The sequence below is a fragment of the Melanostigma gelatinosum genome (assembly GCF_949748355.1).
Source record: "Melanostigma gelatinosum genome assembly, chromosome: 1".
Lineage (NCBI taxonomy): Eukaryota > Metazoa > Chordata > Actinopteri > Perciformes > Zoarcidae > Melanostigma > Melanostigma gelatinosum.
In genome coordinates, this window is record NC_136634.1 from 17,645,268 (window position 1) to 17,672,674 (window position 27,407).

The 27,407-nt window shown below is 42.1% G+C and overlaps 1 protein-coding gene across 2 annotated transcripts in view; it reads right to left on the reverse strand.

Moving 5' to 3' along the window:
- Positions 1–27,407, reverse strand: part of abcc8 (ATP-binding cassette, sub-family C (CFTR/MRP), member 8) — a gene marked incomplete at its 3' end in the record, with an annotated part of 42,015 nt that overhangs the window by 13,755 nt on the left and 853 nt on the right. Inside the window, exons 2-20 of one of the 2 annotated variants that reach the window (XM_079277067.1) lie at positions 25,171–25,333; positions 22,790–22,931; positions 22,327–22,448; positions 21,015–21,181; positions 19,123–19,365; positions 14,661–14,849; positions 13,221–13,385; positions 12,966–13,121; positions 10,845–10,979; positions 9,485–9,647; positions 8,883–8,923; positions 8,294–8,439; positions 6,944–7,058; positions 6,555–6,674; positions 5,821–5,893; positions 5,609–5,714; positions 2,579–2,608; positions 1,446–1,484; positions 963–1,061 (exon numbers count right to left, since the gene is read on the reverse strand). In XM_079277067.1, coding sequence (XP_079133193.1) covers positions 963–1,061; positions 1,446–1,484; positions 2,579–2,608; positions 5,609–5,714; positions 5,821–5,893; positions 6,555–6,674; positions 6,944–7,058; positions 8,294–8,439; positions 8,883–8,923; positions 9,485–9,647; positions 10,845–10,979; positions 12,966–13,121; positions 13,221–13,385; positions 14,661–14,849; positions 19,123–19,365; positions 21,015–21,181; positions 22,327–22,448; positions 22,790–22,931; positions 25,171–25,333 — 2,414 coding nt within the window. Of the gene's footprint in view, positions 1–962; positions 1,062–1,445; positions 1,485–2,578; positions 2,609–5,608; positions 5,715–5,820; positions 5,894–6,554; positions 6,732–6,943; positions 7,059–8,293; positions 8,440–8,882; positions 8,924–9,484; positions 9,648–10,844; positions 10,980–12,965; positions 13,122–13,220; positions 13,386–14,660; positions 14,850–19,122; positions 19,366–21,014; positions 21,182–22,326; positions 22,449–22,789; positions 22,932–25,170; positions 25,334–27,407 lie in introns of both variants that reach the window. The other variant, XM_079277066.1, reaches the window with a different exon arrangement.

The following is a 27,407-nucleotide window of genomic DNA, read 5'->3' on the forward strand; positions in this document are numbered from 1 at the left end:
AAACTAGAGAAACTCTACTCAATGAAAAGACAACTTTAGTCGAGACAAATCCTGCCTCGGGTTCTCTCAGTGTCAAAACAGGTTATTTGGGAAGGCACACTGTGTTTTCTTTTTCACTGGACACAAAGTGTTGACTTAATCAGGCATCAACACGTCCAATTTACCACAGTGGCCTCAGGGAGCGGGAAGGTTATTGGCTCTATTTTGGCTTAACAGCTTGATCTGACAACACGTTAATTACTCTATTATAAGTTATAACTAACAGCTCTGAATGTCAAAGTGGTTCACTCTGGAGCACATCCACAAACTAATGATTCAAGAGGAACTAAAACGATCAAAACAAGAGTTTGCATTGAAACAGGATGTTGACAAATCAACAAACTGCTCCACTCAAGTTGCCGGTTCATCAGGTACAACCGGCCAAAACGAATGCAGTCGAATACAACAGTCTGCAAATAACTCTGTCCCTCTGTTTGCTCATCTTTCTGCCCTTCCTCTCATTTGTGTGTGATGAATTTAATGTTTTTCTGGTTGTTGTGCCCTGGTGGCCTCTGGGTTTACAGAGATCCTATTTGGATCTGCCGGGGATGAATACTGTTCTAACTCACACAAGCTCTGCCCTCAACTGGACTCCGTGGGTAAGAGACCCTCCTACTGTGGTCCGAGCACACTCGACACGCAGCGTGGCATTGTCGGCAGCTTTGTTCGATGGGGTGAAAGTCGAGCACATACGGCCGTGGCGTGGTCTCTTCTTGTTTCCCCAACTCTCTCCTCTAATTTCTTGTCATCTCTTTACTGTTGACTCTCTCATAAAATCATTAAATGCCCCCAAAAAACCTTTGGTGAAGTCACATCTGTTTCCATGACTTGAAATGTGCAACACATTCTCATCAACGTACAGCAGCGGCGGTGGAGAAGCTCAGCCACTGGTTTGGTATGAGGTCCTTGGTATGAGGTCTTACCTCGTTGTGATCATGGGCATCTCAAAGGTGATGTTCTCCAACAGTGTCGCATTCAACAGCCAGGGCTTCTGGGACGCGTAGGCCACAGCACCTCTCTTCCTACCAGAGGTTTTGAAACACATGCAAAAGTGTCGAACGATAAATACTCTGTTCTTTATGTTCAAATTGTACTTCTTAATCAGTTTTTTGTTTCATGCAATGGCTATTAAACTGTTTAATCTCTGGACCACAGGGTCTCCTCAGCCTCAGAAGCTGTAGCGGCATAATAACAACTCGGGTCCATAAATAACTGATGCTGAGATGATGTAAGGCTGTGGTGTGTTTGTGATGTCAACATATGCAGCTGAGGGTCGGTAGGGTAAATATGCAGAGGCAATCATTCTTCTCTGTTATCGTCAGAGCATGAGGATTGCTGTTCTGCTCTGCTGATAATGGTGATGGGTCTCCATGGCTGGTGTGTAGCATACTGTTGTCTGAACTCACCTGATTTCTCCGTCATCTGCTGCATCTCTGTCAGTGGAACTGCAGAGAAAATATCAACACACACACACACACACACACACACACACACACACACACACACACACACACACACACACACACACACACACACACACACACACACACACACACACACACACACACACAAGACATTAAATAAGCAAAGTTCCCTCTGAGAAACAGATTATTGACTCCCCCTTTGTCATGAAATGATTAACAGATAACAAACGCACACACACTACCCCATATACTCTTCCCTCACTACGGCAATCATGTATTTGCTCAGCAGCAAACACAAGCTGCCCTATATGAACACATCTATCATTAGCTGTGATCTCATCCTCCCTAAAAATAATGCCCTTCCAATATTTCTTCCTGTAATTTGCTGATATGCAAAGAAGCATAAATGCGTTCGGAGTCTGACGCATTCAGTTCTCAGAGGATCTGATTCCTCAGGCTGAGATTAGTGCGTCAACACGGGGTCTGTGGCTGGCGATTCGCTGGTATCCTGTTCCTCTAGTCTCTAGTCCTCTAGTTCCTCTAGTCTCAGTCTCTCTCTGATAGCTGCGGTATAACTGCAAAGGCAGAGTGTTGAATGATATGAGCATACATTCAACTTCAAAAAATGTATGAATGTATTTGCTGTTTTTTAGAAACTTGCAGACTTTAACCAGAAACACTGATCTGACATTTTGTTTAGTTACTGGCACTTGAACCATGTGGTTTATAATTAAAGGGAATGCTGAGGCCATCTTTTACCATGATGTTCATTTGAGCAAAAGCAATTGAGCAATCGTAAAAAACTGTAAGAAAAAATAAATCTGAGAGTATTTTGTTCACATTGCACACTGAAATCGTTTTGATTCACTGTGCCCACACTATACAAACAAACATAGTGTTGTTCTCTACGGTTATTCACCAGACAATTCTTCAGACAAGAGAGAGGACTTTTGCTCATCCCAGGCTGCCAATATTTTATAATGTATTTGATTCACTTCTGCCCTCAGATGTTCATTCAGGATTGAAATGAACATCTTTTTGAAATCTAAAAAAAGCATGATGGCACTGATTTATATTAAGATTTGGATGCTTTTTTCCATTTTTCTCCGACTTACCTTTCATCTCCCTCAGACTTCATTGGCAGGCTGCAGAAAATATAGGAAGGAAATATATAAATGGAAGTGTGTCTAACAATTCTGCATTTCTTCCACATTAAAAGTTGTGAAAATACAATGTAAACCTCCATATGCCAGCAGGGAATATTTATGAAGTCTGGTTATGTAATTAAAAAAGGCATTGAAACTCACAGGAACTCTTTATTTTTAGAATCGAATGCCTCAAAGTGTACACATACAGTACACACACACACACACACACACACACACACACTACTGACTGTAAGATAAAGACACTGAAGTGAATGATGTTGGCAAAAAACGTGTGTAACATGTTAAAACATAATGCACATTTTTGCATTTAGCTGTACATATTTTCATTTATTTATTGTATTACACATATTTATATTTTATATATATATATATATATATGCATAATTGTTTTTGTTATACAATTAAAAAAAACTGACTTTTTAGTATTCATTTATTTCCGTTTTTCGTTTTTCCCTAAAATATCAGTGTTGAGTTTTTGGGCTCCAGTTGAATTACTTCACTGTGCTGAATCTGTCGCATGCACGCAGACCATTACCCTCCCAGATATTACGTTGCATCCACAAATGTTCCTGATTTAAATGCACAATAACAACAACAAACATGGTGGAAACATAAGGACAAACTCCTCTTAATCTGTCTGAATGCTTTCAGGAGGATGAAGTCTAAATGACAGCTCCTTAGTTTCTCCCTGGGTACAATCCAACCTAACATCAGAGCGAGTGCCAGCCCGGCCCTGGCATCTGGACAGAAGGAGGATCTGTGTGAGTCTTAGTGTGACTGCCAGGGACACCGTGACAATGAAGTAGGAGAAACTGATCTCTGTTGACAAATGGAGACTGATGGTGGGACTATCCTGGGGAGGTGACGAGATACTCAGGAACAGGTGATAGAGGCTAATGACTCCCAGAATGCATTGGGAGGGATATGAGTATTCCGTTTCAGCTGAGCTGTTTCAAACATGCTCTGCTTCCTTTTTTTAGATCCACTGGGTTTACTTCTGTTAAAACTGGCTATCCACAATCCGCAGCAAGATCAATGCTAAAAAATTCACGTCTTTGAGCATGGAGGTTTATTCTTGACTTTGGGAACATATATCCGTAAAGCTAAATATTTCTTTAGCTTTAGGCCTTGTTCAGTGACCACCTGAGTGGGACAAGCTACTTGGAAATTGTAGTGAGCTAAGCTACCAAGCTAAGTTATGGCAACATGGCAAAAGCAGTTTAACTCAAAGCTCTCTTTTTCTTTTTACATTGAACCAAATTCAATTTATTTTCAATTATCAATGCACACTGAATTCTAACATCCAATCATGCACTTTACCGGTGCAGGTGAGGTACAGTGTAGACTGAAATATATTAACATAATGAAACTGTTACAGTCAGGGCGACTGCCTCAGGATCAATTCCTCTCAGTCCTCAAACTCCAACATCTTTCCATCAAGTAAACTCACGATGTATTCCCTGCATCACAAAAAAAGGCGTCGGTATCAGCCCGAGGATTGGTTCATGATGTCACCGTCACACGTGCCTCTGTCAGCTACACATGCACATCTGTGTGTAACTGTGGCGTCACTTACCGATCCTTAGCCTGTTTTTTTTCAGACTGCAGCGTGAAAGCTCTGCTGCACTTGAGCTTCAGAAATGCTTGAGAAAATGTAGCTCATGCGAGTATTGGATCAATAAAAGAGCGAAGCTACAGAAATGTGATTCAGAAAACAGCAACGCTACCAACACGCTACTGAGAAATGTAGACAATTAGTGTCCACACATATGAACATTTCTTATCATGTGTCACATTAACAACTGAGCTCAATAAATATGCTGGATACGGGCAAAAAATCGGAAAAAAATGAAGTGACCTTTGAGATTATAATGTAAATATATGAAACTGCTCGCCACACTCAGTGGTTGATTTCTCGCCTGATACAAGGGGTCCAGTAGAGATTTCCTTTGGGGGAGTCATAGCTTAAAAGGTCTGGAAACACTGATTGAGCCCTTTTTCCAAAGTACCTTACAATGAGCGCATTCATCCTCCATAGAAATGTGAGATAGATGTACTCCAAAACTTTCAGAGATTTTTTTCAAAGGACATGAAAGGTTAACAGTTTGTGTGGTGTGTGTTGGTGTCGTCTGTTTAAAGGGGTTTCTAGCCTGCAGCCACAGCAAGTCTGTTGGGATGTTTCCCCATCTGCATTTGACTGATTGTGGGTCAGTGGCGCATGAAAGGATCCTCACGTTCCTCTACTCTATTAGCCATAAAAGCTGCAATATCAGCTCTATTTCACTGACCTACAAATCCATTTGTGTTTTATTGCCATGTCATAGTAAGAGGTCTGATTGTGATGCTAATTGCATTGCCTTGTCACGGACTTGGAATTTATTGTTGCAAGGAAAAGCATGAGTAAAAGCTCCCTGACAGACCAGAGAGGTTAAAACAGTATGAGTTAGAGTTCCACGCAGGCTGAGAATGAGGAAGAAAACATTGACTTGATATCGATCGGAGTGGTCCGGGTCTCTATGAGAAGCAATTCTCCTAAAATGAACCGTTCACCAGGATTGAATTTCATTACAAGAATTGTGCAACATACATTTCATGGATTTCCCTGAGGGCACATGTATGTTATTGCTTTGTAATTACATTTATGGGAAGGTGGTTGATATACTGGGATGACTGTTGTATATTTACTGTTTTTACCTGTTAAAGGAGAACCTTCATAGAGCCTCATTTAATTCAGGCCCAGGACAGGAGACACTTCATCACAATAAATATCAGATAATTCGGACAAACAATGACGAGCACCATGGTCCTGCACCCTCTAGAAACTTTATGTTTCAGGGATGGTCGCAATTATTTTCACAAAGGACGTTGTTTTCCCCAATCAACTCAACTCAATCGTTCAAACCTAAAAGTGAAACTTTTGAACTGAATTGTCCGAGTTGATTGACACAGACGGAGAACAGTGAACTTGTAACCGACCTGTTCCAGGCGACTGCTCCTGATACTCTCTGCATTTCTCCCAGCGCTGCCAGCAACAGGGACGACTTTCCACAACCCACCTGGCCCACAATCATAGTCAGTTTACCTGAGAGGTTTGAGAGGGAATAGTGTAAACAGCTAAGTAACAGAAGGAAACTGGATACAGAAGCAAGTAGGGAGGCAGATTGTACATCACACTGCCTGACACTCACCAAAAGGAATCTTGATGTCCACATTAGAAAGTGTTGGTGGTCCATCGGTCCAGGTGAAATAACCGCTAGTTATCTGAGGAGAGCATAGCGCAGAGTCATCCAGATGTCAAGCTGAGATTAACTCAGCAAATAAACAGTTAACATGCCATCCATCCAAAATGATGCAGAGTGAGGCCATAGAGGTAAATGTCATTTGCAGGACTATAATATGATACATGGTTTTAATTTTCTGTCTTTGAATGCCAGAAAAAAAAGTAATTGGTTCATATTCATTTTCATTAATCTTAATTAACCAATTTACCTATAACTATTTTCGTTTTTTTTACAGCATCCCTCGGTGTATTTATTAACACACTCTGACCAACTTTGACTTTCTGTTCCTCAGTCTCCGTTTTCAGGCTCCCCTTTGACACTTTCAATCGATATCTTCTTTTGGATTATTCAAAACAAGCAGAGGGTGTTACAGGATCACCGCAAAACACAATTTACTGATTTCTGTCCCTCATGCAAAGACATCTCTGAAGGTCATAACAAAAGCTAGACAGAACGTTTATTTGCTCCCATTAACTCAAGTCAGTGTAATTCGTAATGACTGACCTACAATACAAGTTTAATGTTCTGAATTGTGAAGGCCACCACATCAACACTTATGTAACCTGGAGGAATATTTCACCTTGTTTCTGACCAGGTGACATCTGGTGCCGGATGACACACTGTCCTTTTATCTTTCTCACCTTGATGCAGATGTCTTGGTCCACGTCCTGGTAGGGTCCGTCCCCCTCGTGATCTCCTGGTGAGCTGTATTTTTTCCAGTCGTCCCTCGAGGGGCGCTTCCGGTTCACCACCTTCAAGGGCTGGAGGTGTCGGGACAAAGAGGATGAGGACATTGATGGGAGAGGTTTAGAGGATGACTAGAGGAGGGTTGTGTAACATCAAACACAAAGGACAAAGAGGTAAATGGTGATTTCAATAGGAAGACAATACGGTGGAGGAAGAAAACAACATTCACAGCAAAGTGAGACGGCCTGGACGCAGCAGCAGGGGAGATAGTAAGAAACACATTTTGTCTACTTCATTGCCTGATTGAATCCAACCCAAAATAAATGCGTGTACATGTACTTACCACGGCCTGGTATCTATTTTGGTTGTGATTGCTGGAGCCGGAGGTGAACATCACTCTGGGCTCTTGTTCATCTCCAATCTCATCACTTGAGAAAAACTCGCTGAGCTTCTGAACACTGCAGATTAATCAGAGAGGAATCAAGTCACTACTCGTAAAAAATTAAATGAATCTGTAGAATAAATCTATAGAATATGTTCAAAACATACTGATGGATGGGCCATACTGTATTCTATAGCAGACAGGCACAAGCAACATTGACTTTTAATGAACTGACTTACATTCAGATAACAGCATCCCTACTGTTTACTCTCATATTTCATGAAATGGAACAAAAAATGATTGGAAAGAGGTTCACTACCAACAAGCTTCCACTTTCTCTCCCTGTCATACACACTCACAAATCTCTACATCTCTGAGTCAAATCACTTATCTTCTACTTCACTCCCTAAATAAGAACAGACGCTTCCCTGATAAAGGCCATCTCACGCTAATGACTAAATCTGTGCTAAATGTCAGAGCTGACACTGGGACTCATTTCCTTCAGTTAATTCATCTATGCATCCATATGTCTCATAGACAAAGACATTCAGTACAGAGAGGTGCAGGTAACATGCCGCACTGAACCCTGTGTGTTAGTTATACACACTGCAGCAGCAACACCAATGTGAGAAGTTTAATCAACAGCAGGATTGAATGAGAATGGCACTTGAAAAATGTTTCCACAGGAAGATTGACTGATGCTATTATTCAGCACTAAACGTCAACTTGAACAACTGAAATCGAATGAGATATATTTAAAGCTGCACAATGACTTTGTATTTACCATATTAGTTTATAAGCTTTTTTTTCTACAAAGAGACATTTTCTCATGTTGAGGTCTGAAGATGAATCTAAACTGTTATTTTTATTTATTTATTTATTTTTTATCCCTGGTGTCAGATCACACAGCCCCGAAATAGACATCTCAAAGGATCGCAGGCAGCTTCCACATTCCAAGAAGGAAAGGCACCCTAGTTAAAATAAGGTGCTTACACCAGCACAGTTATGTCAGCTGGCCTCCTAAAGCCCCATATAGAATGTGTGTGATGCCAGTTTCCCCATCCCCACTCATTACACTCCTGCCCTGTGATCACTTTCAGTACGTAAAGCTGGAGATGATGCGATTTAAACTGACACGCTCTCATTGCCTGTACAGTCTCAAAGAAAAGAGTCCAGCCTCATTGACTTTACTGTATGAGACATCGTCAGAGGACAATAAATCAATCTTTATCTCCGCCGGGAGAATCATGCGATCGATCGAGTAATTCTGACGTTGCTCTCTAGTATGAAAATGATATTCTAGTTTCTCACCTAACAAGAGCCTTCACGGTGGAGCGCACCACGCTGGAGAGCAGGAAGAGGGGGGTGACCAGGATGTGAAAGAGGGACAGAGAGGCAAAGGCCACAGCTGGGGAAAGGTCGGCGTCCTCGGAGATGTGAACGTGAACCACAAAGGTCTGCAGGATGAGAGGAAGGACAAAATGGCTGAGGTTAGTCTCAGCAGCATGGATTTAGATCCTTAAACCCTTGAACTGCTTGACTGGCTGATGGACACTAACGGTATGTTCCAGGTGAAACCCCAGCAAAGAAAAACAGAAGTAATTCTTTGGCGGTCAGCATCAAAGTTGCTGTTGAACTTGAGTTGTCCAATGAAAAGTTTGAGGAGCTCGATAAAATCAAAGAAGAATCACGTGTCTTCGTCTGTTGTGTATAATCATCCCGCTACCTGGCATCTGTCGGTCTTTTCTCATTTGTCACCACTCAGGTCTACAACCATGACAGACTTCTATAAATACAGGCATGATTTAGTGTCAGGGAGTCACTGGGCACTGTCTCTGCTCTGTTATTCACACAGGGGGAATCAACAGGAAGTAATGATAGAGCCAGAATTCAAACTCACCGTCAATACAGCTGTGATCGGAATAGCTGCAGTCATGAAAACTGAAAGAAGAAAAGAAACAAACAGCAGGATGACCAAGATTTAACCCAGTGAAAATAAACAATGTAAAGTTGAGAATAACTATTTTTCTATGGCGTCCCTACATTCTCACTAAAAAGGCAGTAATCTGCCAGCTCACAGATATTCTGTTAAATGTGACTTGGTTACATTGAATGAATCCTTGACTTCATCCATGACTTTATAGAAGCCACTGTTCACCTGGAAAGTAAGTCTGTAGAAAACAAATATGTATCATATTGTGCAGTGATTTCTTAGGTACTGTAAATGGGGAATGAATGGAAGTACAATAATCCATGTTGGCCATGCCTCAAACATTAAGTACCTTTACATCCAGTTATTTTTATACGTATGTGTTGAATTTTAGATGTTGACTGGAAATTGTGGGGTTCAATAAAGGTGGAACGACACTAGAAACACAATAATCAAGTAAAAAGTGATGCACTGCAAAGCCTTGTGCCTTCCCTGTCAATGTTTACATTTTTTGCACACACATTTCATAAGCTCAAGTGTAAGAGATCAAAGTTCAGAGCAAAGTGCTTTACTGGATATGCATGTGTAACGAGCGAAGGCCTGCAGGCTGGTGAGCTCTTTGCTCCTGGTCCCCTCCACGCTGTCACAGAAGATGTGTTCCCAGGCGTACAGCTTCAGCAGCTTGATGCCCCGCAGCAGCTCATTGGTCTTCTTTAGACGTTCACTGGAGTATTCCTGTAAGGGGAAAAAGGGACACTTTTATTAAACAACCATAATGGTTCATCCAGAGGGCGACATGAGCGTAATCACCTCTACATCTCTGGGTTTAATCCCAACACAAACATCTGAGCCATCTAAGCAAGTGTTTTTCCTTAGTATAACGCCATGCTCTATAGGGCCGTAGGAAACAGTATCATTACATATAGTTGCTTTGCAGCAGCTGGAAGCAGCAGAAAGGCGTGAGGCAAGATGAGCATATCTTGAGCGATTGAAATAGTTGTTTTTGTTGCTTCTCTTCAAATTAAACAAATGCTATTTTTCTCCAAGGAAATGATTGCTTTGAGGTGTCCAGAAGTGCGTGTGTGTGCGCTTGTGTGTATCTGTGTCCTTTTTTGTGATGTCATTCATTACCTGGTGTGATGTGGACGAGCCAATATTGACCAACTCCGTTTGAAAAGTTCTGCATTAAACTGATGCAGCTCAGAGCCCAAACACATCGAAGACATTGTTTGCATTACGATTCAACATGTGAATATATTGTCGGTGACCAGACACCTAGCCAGTACTTTTAGTTTCTCCATGATGCACTGCAACGATAGGTTGAAAAAGTTCACTTGATTTCAACATATTATACCAAAACACACTACACTAGCAGCTCTGTGAGGCCTTAATGCTCATTGCAAAGTAAACCATCGACAAACGTTTTGACCTGATGACGATGCTCGATGAAAAGTCAGGGGAAAGTTGACAAAGACCTTGTAAGTCTGCAGCAAATTGCATGATATTCCATCGAATAGAGATTTCACTCTGAACAACAAATGTCAACCTCATGATGGTACTAAATGAAAAGTCGGGGGATCACCAAAATGATTTCATCCTCGGGGGTTGTTAAGACATTTCTCCAAAAAAACAAGAGATGTCATGTGTACAGAATGAACAACGTAGTGTAATTACAACATATGACAGAAATCATACATGTAATGAGAGTATAACAGAAACATTATGACTACAAATAATAACAGCAGCAGTGGATATAGTGATCATAAAAGCTTTAATCGTAACATCTTATATTATCAAGACATTTCAGTCTGGACCGAAGCGGTGGACTTGACCGCTTGCCCGACCAAAAGATATCGCCATCCGCGAATGGCTAACATCATAATAGTCACATACAATGCTGCATCTCTGTAGAAGAACAATACAAGTCCTCACCAGGGTGCTCTTTTGTGTCTGGGACAGCTTGGTGGCCACAAAGTATTGTACAGGAGCTAACACAGCGATGACGGTCGCTCCAATCAAGGCACTGATTCCCAAGAGGTAGTAGAGCAGGATCACTCCCACGACAATCTGAGAGAAGAAAGAACATATAATGTAACCTTGTGGAGAGAAAAATGACGAATAAAGGCTTCGGTTACGTAACGCAGACCATTCAAAGAAAACGTATGAAAGCTTTCATCAATATTTAATTTCGAAATATAGTCTCTGTCTCTCTCTGTCTCTCTCTGTCTCTTCATGTCTCTGTCTCTCTCTCTCTCTCTCTCTCTCTCTCTCTCTCTCTCTCTCTGTCTCTGTCTCTCTCTGTCTCTCTCTCTCTTCATGTCTCTGGCATCACACTGAGCACATGTCGGACTCAGGAATCCCCAGGAGACACAGAACCAGATGAAGATGGATGTGACATTTAACATTCGCACACCCCCTCCATCATCTGTCACAGGATGACGTGTGCCACTGGGGTCCAGGTGCGTGATGGGAAAAAGTAGAGTCTGTAACCATGGCAATGCAAACCGTGTGCGGGTTGGTGCTTCACAACTGTACATTACCATTTGCATTGTACAGTTGTGAAGCACCAACCCCCACATGGTGTCTGTCAGCTTCTCACATGAATGCCACCTGATTTAAGTGTGAGAAAGCTTCACGCTGCATAAGGTAACACACGGTGTTATCATTCCCTCTCGTTCAACAGACCACTTTTATAAATTTCCTTGAAGAACTACTGGATACTGACTTTTTTGGCTTGTAATAGCAGGAAAAGCACAGGTGGAACAGATAACGTTAAAAACAACGACATTACATTTCGGTGACTAATTCCAGGAATCTGGTATTGTGCATGCTGGCTCACTGGCTTGTCTTACTGGGACAAGTGATGGAATTGAGCCATCGTAAACAACATTTGTTGTTTTTGAAATTGTCTGCAGTGACTGATACATTTTTTTTATGGGTTCCATATCAGACATGGCTGAAGTTAGCGAGTGAACACAGATGGAAGAGAGTTGACATGTGACACAATGAAATGTGCTCTTTAAAGTCTTGTGATCATTGGTATTTAGAATACGTCAAAATCCTCGTACATTCTCAGGCATCTTTGCCACAGCTACGATTGTTGTGACAGCTATTTCTGATTTCCCAGAGCTTTGATTTCCCTGCACCTCCCCTGGCATGGAGTGTTATTAAATGAACACGCAGCAGCAGCGGGTAAATGCAAATGTGGCAATTTGTGTAACTGTATTTCTGTTTCGATTGTTTTACATCTGTATAAAATGAGAGAGGCTAGAGGGAAGAAAGAAACAGCAGATATATGACAAGAAAATATCTTGAATAGAATAATAACGAAATAGTTGCTGAACTTTTATTTTTATGATTTACCATTATGATTGGATTCAACTCTACTTTCTCCTGAGGACTTAATGGTGTACAAATAACAACATTGACGATACAGTACTGTCATGACCTACACAATCCATTCATAGGACAGCATCACAAAGACTGAAGGCCACAGGCTTGGAATTGAATGCTCATACACACAATGAGCTGTGGCTAAGTGGCGAGCAGGGCCGTCCTCCTTGGTTCGGTCCCCGGCTCCGGCTCCGTTAGACGCAAGTCGATGTGTCCTTGAGCAAGACACTTAAACCCACAGGGGCGAAAACACCTGACGCTCCTCTCAGCCTTCACATTTCTCTATACAATCCTTTAGTGATCCCACGTGATCGTAAAGGGAGCTTTGCCCAACAAACCATGAGCCTGATAAGAAAAGACATTGCACGGCATGATGAAGAAATGTAGTGTAGCAAACACAATTTAAAAGTACAACAGTGCAATAATACACAATAAACAACAATAGAGAAATGCAATAACGGACAGGCAGCTTAATGGCAAAAACAAAACAAAATGACACAATGCATTGTGACGCAATGCACAACTTGATTCATAGTCGTGTGTTAAGGGATTGTGGAGTAGCTATGGATCTTACAACTATAGCTGACGTGAAACCACACAAGTCGGGATAACACATGAATACTGAAGTCATTACTTAACAAAGTAAAACATGTTTCCTACCTGTACTGGCATGGCCAACAGGTTAGGACAGAGGAAGAAGAACCACATGAGCTGGTTGGTATCAATGGCAACCAGGTTACAGATCTGAGCAACAGTTAACTCGCCCATGGACATGTTGGAGGTGCACAGCCGCGTGATCTTGTTGTAGATTTTTGTCTGGGGAGAAGACAACCACATTCACATTCATGTGGACAAACAGCAGCACCTCAATAATCTGTTTTGGCAGTCATATGTCACATGGAATATTTCCTGTACCTGTATGGCCCCGCGAATGTTGATGCCTGTTTCAATGGCCACATAGTAGGAGGCCTGGAGAAAGGTCCTCTGCAGGAGCAGGGCAAAGAAGAGCAGCACAGCCAGCACATATGCATTCTCTAGAAACTCCCTGGAGGATATGAAATATATTCCCAGCAACTTTGTCTGGAAACACAGACAGGTAGAGAGAGGGGGAGATAGACATATTGACCAGTTCAGACAGGCAGGGGCCTCAGCAAGGTCAATCACACAAGCCGATCTCTACAGGATTGGATTCAGCTCTGTCAGTGATGACTTTCAACTAATATTGTTCCTGCTAATCGCTTTAAAAGTCGAGGGTTACCATATCCATTTATAATGTATCATTTCGATTTCATAGCAGGCTAGAACGTTGCATCATATGAAACTCCATCAAACTGAAATGAAGAGGAGCCGTCAGACTGTATCGCACAGCAGATATGTACGGAAACCAAATAAGAGTCCGGCTCAGCTACCTGAGACGGATACGGTATCTCCTTCAAAGATAAATGAATTCTGCATCAAAGAGCATTCACTGACGCGGAACTGCAAATTATTGATTAGAAATGTGTCTCCACCCCACATCCAATCATCCTCGACATTTGTTCGCCTTCTTTCTCATCCCACTGCCAAGAACACATTTCTGACCGATATAAGTCCCAGAAACGCTATCCTGCTCCAGTCATTGGCTCTATGTCACCATTTCACAAACAAGCCTATTTTCAGTCTTCTCTCCAAAATGGCACACAGTCGAGAGGATTTACTTTGAGTGCATGGCAACTTTTCTAACCATTTCGAATTAACTTTTGATATTCCACTGGCTTGTTTAGGATGTGACTTTCAAACTAATAATTTAATTTGTTATTCTTACAGGGATGCCTGAGTGTAATTTAGAACACCGAGACAGCTCCGCCAGCAATAGGTCTCATTAATATTTAATGAGAATTTAATTAACACAGGCCAGGTGGGAGGGCATCAAACTATAACAGTGACCTTTAAGACGTAAAAGGAAGCCTTGTGATGTGTCTGTCATGTCTGCTGACACACAACAAAAACAGCAGCTGAGGAGAAACTTCAGACAAGCAGGTGAGACTGGTTTGTTTTTGCACAGAAAACAACAGAAAGTCTGACTGACACATTTCGGTGAAAGACAATGAAACAAACATGAAACCGGGTTGTTGCATTTTCCGACAAACAAAAATTCTGGGTGTGATTTGGCGGCACACACACAATAAACTACATCTTACCTCTATCACACATGAGTTAAAATATTCTAAACTCAAAGTTAACTTCTTAACTCTGGAGCTCATGACGGTATCCCACAGCCTTCTTCAGTAAATGGACCATATTATACATTTTATCACAAATCACAGGTTAGGTTACGTTACTACTGTGTGCATGGCAGTATGGTTGACGCCTCACCGGCTGCTGAATGGTGCGGTTGTCCTTGCTGATGTGGTGAACGATGCCGGAGATGCAGAGAGGGCCGGCGAAGCCCAGCAAGTCGGCCAGGAAGCGGAATGTGATGCTGAGGATGAGAGGTCTGCCGAATGCTTTCCTCAAGGCGTGCCAGATCAATTTTGGGCCCTGGGGAGTTGTGCTCTGAGGCCTCTGAGGGACGATAAGAAGAAAAGGGGTCAGAGTAGGAAATACATCAGCATGCTGAGTGAATATGATGAGGGAAATGAACAGCATTTGGAGAATGTCATCGGCTGATTACAGCTTATTGGCAGTAACAGGATAACAATTCTGTCTGTGTTACGAGAAAGGATTTGGATTATTAATCGAAAAAGAGTCGCTCCCCCACTGCAACAGAAACCTAGCAAATTAGGTCACGTTCCGGGCTCATACTGCACGGTGCTGCTGCATCATGGGATGTGATGATTAGTGGTGATTTTCACAGTGGAGCTCAGCCGGTCATGTTTAACTGCTCTAATGATGGTAGAAAACCCTGACAGTGATGCAGAGGACGAGAATTAAACAGTAGATCAAATTAGGCCGAGGGTTTTTTAACGACAAAAGAAAATCCTACATCATTAAAAATCACTTTCAGAAATTAATAGATTTTTTAAAAGCATACTGGAAGAGCTACTGATCTTAATTAGTATAGATTGATAAGGTTTAAAATGTATAAACGTCCCAAGAAGACAACAGCGTGGTTCAGTTAGTAAGCAAGAAGAAAACATCTGGACTGTCACGGTGCAGTAAACACTCCCAGAACATTTTGTGTGTGTTTGTGTGCATTTCTGCGAGCTTGCCTTATCCATTCACAGAACTGTGAGAACAGACGTGACTGATAACATGTGTCTCTATCTTCCCATGTTTTTCATGAACCTCAGCCTTCACACGGAACCTGTGTCACTGTGCGCGTCACACACACGCAAATAAACACCCACACATCCTTTCCTTCTACCTTGGGTTCAAAGAAGGAGGACGTTTCTTCTCACACATGCAGAGTGATTCCAGCTTCCCATGAAGCGCAGTGGTTTCACCCCCACAGGGGTCGAGATGTCGCCTCGTTCACAGTAGAATGGGAATGATCCGCCGCCTCTGGGCTCTCCTCTAAATGCCCCCCCCCCCACCTCTCCACTGGGATCTCTCAATCTATCTCATCCTTTGTTTCGACCGGAAGGAAAGGGGGTTGTGTTCACATCGGACGCATATGCAGCAGTGACGAATCTCTGTGACCTTCTAAACACTGGAAAACAATGACCTGGACAGGAGGCCCCTCACCTCTGACCACGGACACTTGCGCAAAAAAAGTGAGAAAGAGAGAAAAGTTGGAGGAAATGAAAACGTGTCAATGTTTCAAGTCATAGGAGGAAGCGCTGTTTGATTTTCAAAATGCCAGCTATTACATTTTGGAACAGCACTCTTCATTTATAAGGTGTTTGCATATGAGGGCACACTCAGTGAACAAAACTTTTAAAGCCTTTTTCAGTGTGTTTCAGGCAAAGATGCCATGGTTGCCATGGATGTCATGGTTTGTTGGGCAAAGCTCCCTTTACGATCACGTGGGATCACTAAAGGATTGTATAGAGAAATGTGAAGGCTGAGAGGAGCGTCAGGTGTTTTCGCCCCTGTGGGTTTAAGTGTCTTGCTCAAGGACACATCGACTTGCGTCTAACGGAGCCGGAGCCGGGGACCGAACCAAGGAGGACGGCCCTGCTCGCCACTTAGCCACAGCTCATTGTGTGTATGAGCATTCAATTCCAAGCCTGTGGCCTTCAGTCTTTGTGATGCTGTCCTATGAATGGATTGTGTAGGTCATGACAGTACTGTATCGTCAATGTTGTTATTTGTACACCATTAAGTCCTCAGGAGAAAGTAGAGTTGAATCCAATCATAATGGTAAATCATAAAAATAAAAGTTCAGCAACTATTTCGTTATCATTCTATTCAAGATATTTTCTTGTCATATATCTGCTGTTTCTTTCTTCCCTCTAGCCCAGGGGTGTCAAACTCATTTTCACTCTGGGGCCACATCAGCATCACGGTCGCCCTCAAAGGGCCGGTTGTAAATGTAACCACTCCTAACATATTTAGTTTAGTTTCCCGGGATATCTGTGACTTCCACAACACGTACTAAGCAGAAATAGAGGTTATTTTTTCCATGGTTAATGGCGGACAGTTGAACGGAGAGAGGCTAGAGTCTAGCCTCTCTCATTTTATACAGATGTAAAACAATCGAAACAGAAATACAGTTACACAAATTGCCACATTTGCATTTACCCGCGTGTTCATTTAATAACACTCCATGCCAGGGGAGGTGCAGGGAAATCAAAGCTCTGGGAAATCAGAAATAGCTGTCACAACAATCGTAGCTGTGGCAAAGATGCCTGAGAATGTACGAGGATTTTGACGTCTTCTAAATACCAATGATCACAAGACTTTAAAGAGCACATTTCATTGTGTCACATGTCAACTCTCTTCCATCTGTGTTCACTCGCTAACTTCAGCCATGTCTGATATGGAACCCATAAAAAAAATGTATCAGTCACTGCAGACAATTTCAAAAACAACAAATGTTGTTTACGATGGCTCAATTCCATCACTTGTCCCAGTAAGACAAGCCAGTGAGCCAGCATGCACAATACCAGATTCCTGGAATTAGTCACCGAAATGTAATGTCGTTGTTTTTAACGTTATCTGTTCCACCTGTGCTTTTCCTGCTATTACAAGCCAAAAAAGTCAGTATCCAGTAGTTCTTCAAGGAAATTTATAAAAGTGGTCTGTTGAACGAGAGGGAATGATAACACCGTGTGTTACCTTATGCAGCGTGAAGCTTTCTCACACTTAAATCAGGTGGCATTCATGTGAGAAGCTGACAGACACCGTGTGGGCATAGTTTTTGTCGAAAGTGACTTAGATTTCGTTCCATGTCATCAAACCAGCAAATCCTTGTTGTTGTATTGAGCAGCATTCATCCATCCACCCACTCACTTTCTATACCAGCTTAAAGTCATAGGGTGCTCAAGTATTCCAGCATGCAATGGATGAGAGCCAACGGTACTCCGAAGACAAGAGAGTCTATCACACGTTACAGTTTCCAGTTTACTAAATCTGCATGTCTTATGACTGCAAGAGGAAACCCATAAAGTTGCAAGGACAAGATAACAACTATGACACTGAAAAACCCCGAGCTGAGACAGACAAAGTGAGACAGAACACCACCAAAAACAGCAGACTTATAAAAGGCAACTAAGTCAACACTTCTCTGGCACAACACCAACGAAGATGTTTCACAAAAGCAGTGCTAAAGGTAGAAAGCGGAGGAACCACATTCAATTCTGTGATGTGGAAATATATTTTTCAAAGTAAAATACACCTTAACAGAACCAAGATAGAAAGAATAAGCTTGAGTAATACGCTTGTGCCTGTGTGCATGTTTAAAGGCAGTTTGACATTTCAGTGTTTATACTATTGACTAATCATCTCTGTGACGTCTGAATATAGTTTGATGGTCCCAGATCAGCCAGCGATGAGTCATCACAGGACAGAGATCAACGTCTTTAATGAGAACAGCTGTATAAAAAAAGAGAACACACAAAATCTTGTAGGATTCCCAGATCCCTTCATGCACATGCCAGGCTGACTAACAGACAGCAATTCAACATAACAAACACAAGATTTATTAAGACAGTGAACTAACAAATGTGCCCAAAGGGAAGTGAAGTGGGGCCATAAAGAGCCAAAAGAGCTGCACTCTAAGCTCATAAATAAACAATTACATCCGTATTCGTGACTCTGTGAGATCCAAGTTGATTCCTTGATGAATCACCACATTCAGAAAGAGATAGAAGTTTTCCCCTATTTGGTGATCTGCTTTGCGGATTATGTTTGCTTGAAATAAGATAAGAACCCTTAAAATGCAGACACTTGCTGTGGCATTTGCGTATAAAAATCTTCAACATTTCGCTTCTGACAACAGCAAGAAGTCGTGGGGGAAACAGCCCAACATCATCACCCACTTCTTTCAGATTTCCTTCCCAACATGTCATCTTCTGTTACTTTCAGTTACCATCTGCACCAGTGCTTGATACATCCGTGTTCATTTATTCAGCACCAATGACGCAAGAAGTGATGCTTTTGATTTCCACCACATTAGTTTCAAGACCTCAGATCTAAAATCAAACACATCTCCCACAGAATTCTGCAGAAACTGTCAAATATTGCCAACTATTTCAGAAACAATAGCGTCCCTCCAATCTCTTTGGAAATGCACATGGTAGAAAATGACACAGCATGAACTCATGTAACATTTACTCATGTGATACTCCAGCGGTCGATGGGCCAAGTTGATTCCAGCACGAGGCGGCAATCCCATGTTTTCCACAAAGGAGTAAAGATTAACAACACTGAACCGTTCAGTCGGTGCACGAACCTTCTGGTCTTCGAAGGCCTTCCGGAGCTTTGTGTAGTTGGTGAGGGCTCTCATGGCGATGGGCAGTTTGCCGATGACTTTGAGGTCGATGGGCCGTCTGTGAGCGGCGGTAATGAAGGTGTTCATCCACCAGTAGGTGGCTTTGGACAACAGGTTGACGAAGGGTTGCAGGAAACGAACACCCAGGTCCTGGAGGTCCTCGGGGGGCTTCACATCTGTGGGGTCGGAGTAACACATGTAGCGCTGTGATGAAAAGGAGAGAAAGACACGATTGATTTATTGTTGGACGATCGAGGGTGAATATAAAAACATGCAACTGATGATTAGACATTGATTAGATTCCGTCAATACTCCATGAATTGGAGTTACAACACAATAGATATGACCGTTTAAAACACTCTTTTTCATCTGTTCTACTTTCACAACCATTTGACTGAACTGAATAAAATAAATAGAAAATAATAGAAGTGATGCAGTACAATTTAGCCTCACAATATAATATGAAATCAGTGAAACAGAGTCAAAGCATGTTTTTAAGCTTTATGGAAACTAGGTCAGTGACTGGAGGATGAAATACAGAATATGTCCAAACACTGGTTACTATTTATAGACACAAAAACAAATCACATGATGTCATTATACTGCAGGTTTCTTAATATTCTCTTTTCATGATGTTGTTTTATCAGTCAAGACAATAATAATATTCACCAACTGTGTTTTGACAATTCATGTCTTGTTAGATATTAATTAGTTGAATTTGATTAAACAATCGGAAGGATTAGCAGTTTTTGGTGATGGAAGGAAATCAAACACGTTAAAATGTGATAATTGAAAAACACTTGTACAAATGTAATCATGAAAATGTAAATAGAAAGCAAAAAGCATGTTTTTGACTGTACGATTTAATTCCTATAAAAGGGCTTGTTTAAAACGTACTGCTAAATGCTGCTAAAACACAGCTGTGATCCAGACTATACAAATGGATAATGCTGAGCGTGTGCTTTAACAGACTGAGTGCAAAGCATGATGGGAGAATTCCTTTCTTTGCTGTTCACACCAGCGAGTCCGATTCAATAAGAGATCTGTGCTCAGTGCAGAGGTTAACAGACACAATCACGCTCTCAATTGTCCAGAGGAAGATGTGTACACCCGTTTGACATTTTCTTCCTTGTGTTCAAAAAGGGTTGGATGATTGAAAATGTCAAAAAGCGATGACCATGATCGACTTGTCGTGCAATTCATAGAATACAGCCAGACAAATGATAAGTGAGTAACATGAAGCTCATGAACATAAAGATCCAGTTTAGTGTGGCACCAGACGGGAACACCTTTGAACCTCCTACTAGTCAGATGGCAGCGGCAACTTATCACTGGTTTCATGAAGCTGAGAGGATCTGGCCTTAAACTATAATCTTGATTGTTTCATTTCTCCTTGTTTTGATGATGATTTCTCGGTGTGTTTTCATTTTTGCTGCGTTTTTCATGAGAAGTTTGTGCTTTTGTTCCTCTAAAAACGTTTTTAGCCATGCCAGCAGCATGGCTTTAGGAATGGCAATATCCAGCCAGTCGGTTCATCACTTTGATTCAGACTGAAATATCTCAACAATTCTTTGATGGTTTACAGTGGAATTCTGTATAGACATTCATAGCCCCCACATCCACTGACCTTTCCTCCGGCACCACCATGAAGTTTAGTTTGTCAAAAACAAACAGGCAGCATCATTGCATCTAAACTATTTGTATCCCGACCGAGACAGCTTTACTGATCACTGACCACTGGAGCCATTTGGATTTCCGACTAAAAGGAGAAGTGAATGGAGCTAAAAAAAAAAGAGGCCACAATCCGCTGGCTACACACAACTTAACATACAAGACAACGCACACAGACTCACCCTTCCCATGATCACATTGATCTCCACAGCTAGTAGGAGTCCATACAGCAGCACCAGCAGTCCGGTGATGCAGAAGCGTAGCTGCCTGGGGCCGATGCCATGCTCAGTGTACTTGGCAAACTTGATAGTCTTCATGATGAAGGCCAGCACCCAGTAAATCAGCAGGGCTGAGGAGATTTAGCAGGGATCAGAAAAAGACAGCAAATTACTGGGCGAGACAAAATGATAAATAACCCGACTACAAACACGCAGACAGGTCATATTAGAGCGGGAGTTTCGTTTTGTCAGTTTGTCTGAAAGTAGATTTGTTGGATTTGTAGAAAAAAGCAATATGTAGGTGTGCTTTGTCAAACTAGTCAATATGACTCGTCAAAAAATGTATCTATATGTATTTATGTAGCCACGGCTCAATGTTTTCTACTTCTTTCTTTCACCCTGCTCGTTTCCTCCTCTCTGCAAATGCCAACAGCTACACATCACCAATGTTTGTTTAAGAGCTGCAAGATTAACACTCTGGTTAGTCTGGTTAGCAGGTTAGTCAATTGTCTTCACTCCATGAAGATCTTCGATCTTCGATAAGGGAGATTCATTTCTGTTCACGCAATGGTGAGCCCAGCACTGCTCCACCACTTTCGTCAAGAGAGTGACTGTGATATCGAGATTGAAAAGTCGAAGGTGGCTGATCGACTCGATGAGAGTGGCCAGTAAGGTATTGTGAGGTGAACACTGACGTTAATGATGCATGAGGAGGAGAAGAACAGTCGAAGAGAATCACTCAGTGATCATTGCAGGAGCAACAGATGGGACCAAACCCTTCACCTAGTGGACTAAGGTGAAGGGTTATAGTGACATGAAATAAAGTTAATTGATTTATTTCAAATGGGTGACATCCTGATCAATGAAGAGATATATCACCCGGTGACAGCTGACCAAGAATACAGTGTATGTCTTACTGTATCTCTTTTTTAACATTAAAATAACTATATTGTTGCTATGGGGATATCTTATTATGGTGTATTCATTATCACAGGTCGTAAAGGGTCGCCATGATAATAACAACAAGAAAAAATATATTCTTGTTGGAAACACAGAAAAGTCCTATCTGAATGTAATGAGCCATTCATCAGTAAATGGCTGCACTGAGTCAGTTTATAATGATATCATGTGGAAGAGCTCATGCAGTTTGAATCTGCTGTTGCTCTGACACTAAGAGGTAAACAACATAAAAATGACTGTGCTCAGTAAACCCTTCCTCTGTAATTTAAGGCAGATGAGAGAAAGCAAAGGATAGCTGAATTTAAGAATACTGTACCTAATAGTAGTTTGGGGAAGTTGGAGGTCTCGATGTTATGGTAGTAGATGATAGAGGTGATACCGGCCATGAAGGCCAGAGCTGCGGGCATGTACAAGTGAAGATGGGGGGATTCGTTGAACCTGCAAATGAAAACCAGATAGGAGGGAAAAGCTTAGAGTAAGCACAAAATGATTTTCACTAATATGAAAGGCTGTCAGCACAGCACAGGCGCAGAAAAGCCTGGTGAAGAGTTGAGCAGAGCTCCTCTCTTCACTTCAGTAACTATCGCTGTAGTTACCTGCCTCAAGTCTGCAGAAAAACTGTTGCTGAGTTTGTGAGTTTGAGGTGAGTAAATGAGTAAATGATAATAATTATTGGAATAATTATTGTTAAAAGCTAATAGACACATCATCAGAGTCGGATGTTCATGACGAAGACACCACTTACACTTACAGGTTAGATTAGTTATTTAGAAACATACCCATCGGAGACAATGCCCTCTGCAATCTCACAGACGAGGATGAAGAGCAGGACAAAGGTGAGCAGCCAGCGCAGGTTGTGACCAGGAAAGTGAAGCCAGGTGCTGTGGTGGATGTGGACCTTTGAACTCTGGCTGCCCCAGCCTCAAACACGACACAGCAAATAAAGCGTGTCACTTTAAATACACAGCCAGAGACAGAGAAATAAAAGACGGACACCAGCAGACAGTCTGTAAAATGTAAAGATAGATTAAAATGAGAAAAGCAGTTTTTTATTAGCTGTATATGTGCACTCAATACAAGCCTTTATATACGGTAGTGCTTTCTACTCCCAGAGCCACCCTGAACATCATGAGCTGCATAACAAAGTGCTCTCGTAGTAACAGCAAAGCTGAATGAAAAGTATAGATTATGTTAATGGCTCCTCTGTTGTTGGCACCTTAGCTGTTGGACAGTTTATCTTGTTGAGAAGTGTTGGCACAAGCTGGCAATCACAAACACGCACACACACACAGCATGCCAGTGTTGTGCCTTACATCAGGGACATTTTCTAAGATATAAAACAAAATCTCCTGAAGTAATTAAGTATTTGATTATAATCTACATGGACTTATTCGTATGGCCAACAGCAGGTAATCAGGAATGTGGGTTGTTCAGGGTTGTTGGTTCGACAGTACAAAAAAGCTGAACCGATTAGACGGCTAAGAGAAAAATAAATCATCAACTATTTTGATAATCAACTGTTTCAATGTTTTTTTAGCAAGAATGTCAAGGATTTGCTGGTTTCAGCTTCCGAAATGTGACGATGGTTTTCTTAGTTGTATGTGATATTAAATGAAAAGTCTTTAGGTTTTGGACTGCTGGTCGGACAAAACAAAACCTTTGAACATCAGCTTTCTCTCGCTCTCGCTCTCTGGTAATAGTCCTCCTCTCTGAAGGCTGCTCCTATAGAGGTGTTGGGGTGCAATTATATCCACAGCATTCCCTTACTTTGGTAACTTTGATGTGACTGCAACTCATGAGCCAGCACTCTAAAGAGCAACACACTACAGTACATAATTGCAGGGCAGAACGCATTCACGGGGGCAACCTCAACTGAATTCTCTTAAACAGCTCCACACAGACAAAAAAAGACTCATAGTTTACAGCCATGCTGGTGGCTTTATGAGACAGTTAGCAGGTGCATGATGTTTACCATGTTCACCATCTTATCTTTGTGTGTAAGCATGCTAATATTTGCTATATAATGATGGTAAAGTCATTAGTTTAGCAGATCTTTGGTCATTCGCTGCTGCTGGCTGGCTGAGGGCTACCAAATGGAATTTCGTTGTACAATGACAAGAAAAAACTCTTTATCTTTATCTTTATAAACTGTAAAATAAAGTATCGGACAAATTTAAATATTTAATTGATGACAGCATGAAAAGTAAAGGAATCCGCAAATGTGTTAGAATTTAGGCTGATGAAAATATGAACGTTAAAAGACTACTAAAAAAAAGAGTTCTAATAATGGTGACAGAAACGAAGTATCAGAGAATACCTTACTACAAAAACATACAAAGATGAAAATAAACACAAATTTAGAAATGTGGTAATATATGGAAGCATGTACGCATGCAGCACAAAGACACATTGGAATGAACTGGGAGTGTAATGTGTCCCTGAGGAAGACAATGTCTCTGTGCGTTAGATATAATCCGATAGGTTGCATATCCAGCAAACAACAGGAACGCAGAGCCAAACCAGTTGTATGAACTCCAATATTCTGTCCTGCTTAACAAAAAGGTGCACATAGCGGACACACTGACATGAGAAGGACGACGATGAAGCCGCTGCATGTGTGACTGTGTGCGGCGCCCCAGAGCTCTTACACACCAATGTACAGACACTAATAGAATGCTCAGGAGCAAAGGAGGTGGAGCCTAATGCCAGCAGTATGCCATCTGCTCCGTCTGTACATTCATCAGGGGAGTCACATTTGCGTGCGGCTCAATAAAATGCCCTTACCTCCTTCTACCATAGAGAGACTTGTATTTCTGACCTTGGCTACGGGACAGCCAACACCCAGAGAGGGTATTTTAATTCAGGGAATGAAAGCGTGTGAAAAGTGTTTCATTGGACTTTACACAAAAATAAGCACTTGATAGTTCACTAATCACATGTAAAAGTATAAGCTAAGTGATATATGCAAGAACTGAGAGAGACATTTTGAGAGCATGTTGAAGCTCATCAATCTTTGTGTCATCTGTGAGTGTGTGTGTGTGTGTGTGTGTGTGTGTGTGTGTGTGTGAGAGAGCGAGAGAGAGCGTGTGCTGGTTATGTGTGGTCTGCAGGAGGAAGTGATGTAAAAAAGCTGAGGATCTCACCTCCCAGCGACACTCACCGATGAAGAGGATGGGGAAGGTGATGAAGAGGAGGAAGACATGTGGCACCACATTGAGCGCATCCAGGAAACAGCCGTTATTCAGAACCCCTTTGTCCACGTTATAGGCCACAGAGTTATTCTCGTTCCCGCAGAACGCCAAGGACATGGTGGAACTGGGACTCTGCAGGGAACCGGCCCGAGGAGGAAGAGGAGGAGGAGGAGGAGGAGGAGGAGGAGGAGGGGAGGACCAGAGACAGTGGAGAGACAGAGATTTTAAATAGAGACTCTCAGAGCATGACGTCTTTTCAAAGGCAACACTGTTGGCTTCTTCGGCAGATAATTCCCAAAGTGACCTCCTTCTTGAATGCAGCTCCCAAACACCGGCTCCGATGAAAGAGAGGAGACAGAAGGAGAGACGGGAGGAGGGAGATGAGGGTCAGAGGGAGTCACAGTCCGGTGCAGCAGCAGCAGCTCTCTCTCCTTTTCCGCAGACTAAGCTGCTTTCCCGGCCATGCTGGTAAGAAACATCTGTATCCCGTCTGCCTGCAGTCTTCAGACATCCTCTAAAACTGAAGCTTCACTTGACGCTGCAAAGCTACACTACAATGCGTTCAGACACGCAGACGCACACGCGCACGCACACACAGCGAGAGCAGCGGTGACATTCTGCAGTGCACCTGCTGTTCTTGTCTCTATGCAAACCAGAGCTCAAAGTTGACCTTGGAAGACGAGAGCAGAGGGGGAAGACTGTGCAGGCGAGCTGGAGGACTGAGCTACAGAGCCACTGAAGGTAGGGGAGAGCCGTGAATGATGAAGAGAGAGAGAGAGAGAGAGAGGGAGGGAGAGGAGCAAGGAGAGGGGTACAGCTGCTGAGTGAGCGGTCCAATCGTTGTACACGAGGTACGTGTGAAGCATGAGCAAGCGCTCTTATCTAAATCCCAACACCACGTTTTAAGGGGTTACATAACTCTGCCTCTCAGTCATTTATTACTTTAGTTCACATTGTATCTTCAAGAGCACTAAACAAAAAAGGGCACAGCCGTGACTGAATAAATATGCCACATACAAAATAGAAACATGAAACATGAATGAATTCCTGGAACGGATGCAGAGATCTCGCTGCAGCCAATGGCAGCTGACCTGCTCAGAGGGATCAGCAAAAAGCCACATGGGATCAGATTTTGATAATCCACTACATCCACGGGGACAGACTAGTGGTCATTTCTTACTAGTTAAAGTGATTTATGTTTCCACGCCATGGCGACCTTAACAACAGGAAGATACGCTTGAATGTAATGAGCCGTTTACATGAGTGTTTACACACAACGATATGTGCTGAGGTACATTCAGGTCACCAATAAAAGATCATGTAGTTTTTGAGTTGTTATCAAAATGTGGACCTGTGCCTGCAATACCATGAACTAGATGGAGACCCAGATTCATAAAAGCAATAAAAAAATTAAAAAAACATTGTGTGCTCTTGATGGGGACCCACTGGAAAGAGGCTTTTAGTTTTTTGTCCCCCATTAAATGTCTGACTTAATTCTGCATGAGATGTTGTTGTCCATTAAATGTCCCTGGAAGACATACTTTCATAGCTCTTGACATATAATGTAATGTGAAGCAGCATGTCTCATGCATTTTTTCCTCAAAGTGATGACTGGGGGTACATTTTACTTTTCCATAACTGTGCACTGTAATTATCGTAGCATTGAAGACATTAAGCAGAGCATAAATGCATGTGGTGAACGCTTTATATTTAATCTAGAATGAAGAGGTTTTGATAGAATTGCTGCAATAGTGGCAATGAAATGATCTTAGGAAAAAGCTAATATGTCAATTGAAATGCTGGGTTGTTGGTGTGAATGCTGCCAAATGTCTTTGCAAGCTGTTCTCGATGGAGAACAGTCAGATTTCTCTTACTTTTATACGATCAATTAAGTCAAAGAGAGGGGTATTTTCCCAAACAACTGTCATCTGTTGAAATGGTACAGCACAGCAGACTAGATGACATGTCAACAGGGATTTCACCAACTAAATGAGCATTGATTCAATCTCGGAATGAATATGATGTCAGCATCGATAACATTGATGCATCGATAACTAAAGATAACAGCTTTATCATGCACTGTGTCTGTATCATTATCCTTTTTTTTTACAGCTGGGAAAACTGGCTGAGCTACAGGTCTGTGGTGGCCCACATCAGAGATAAGACCTCTCCATCACTAGATTGCCCGGGGAGAGTTGAATCTTCA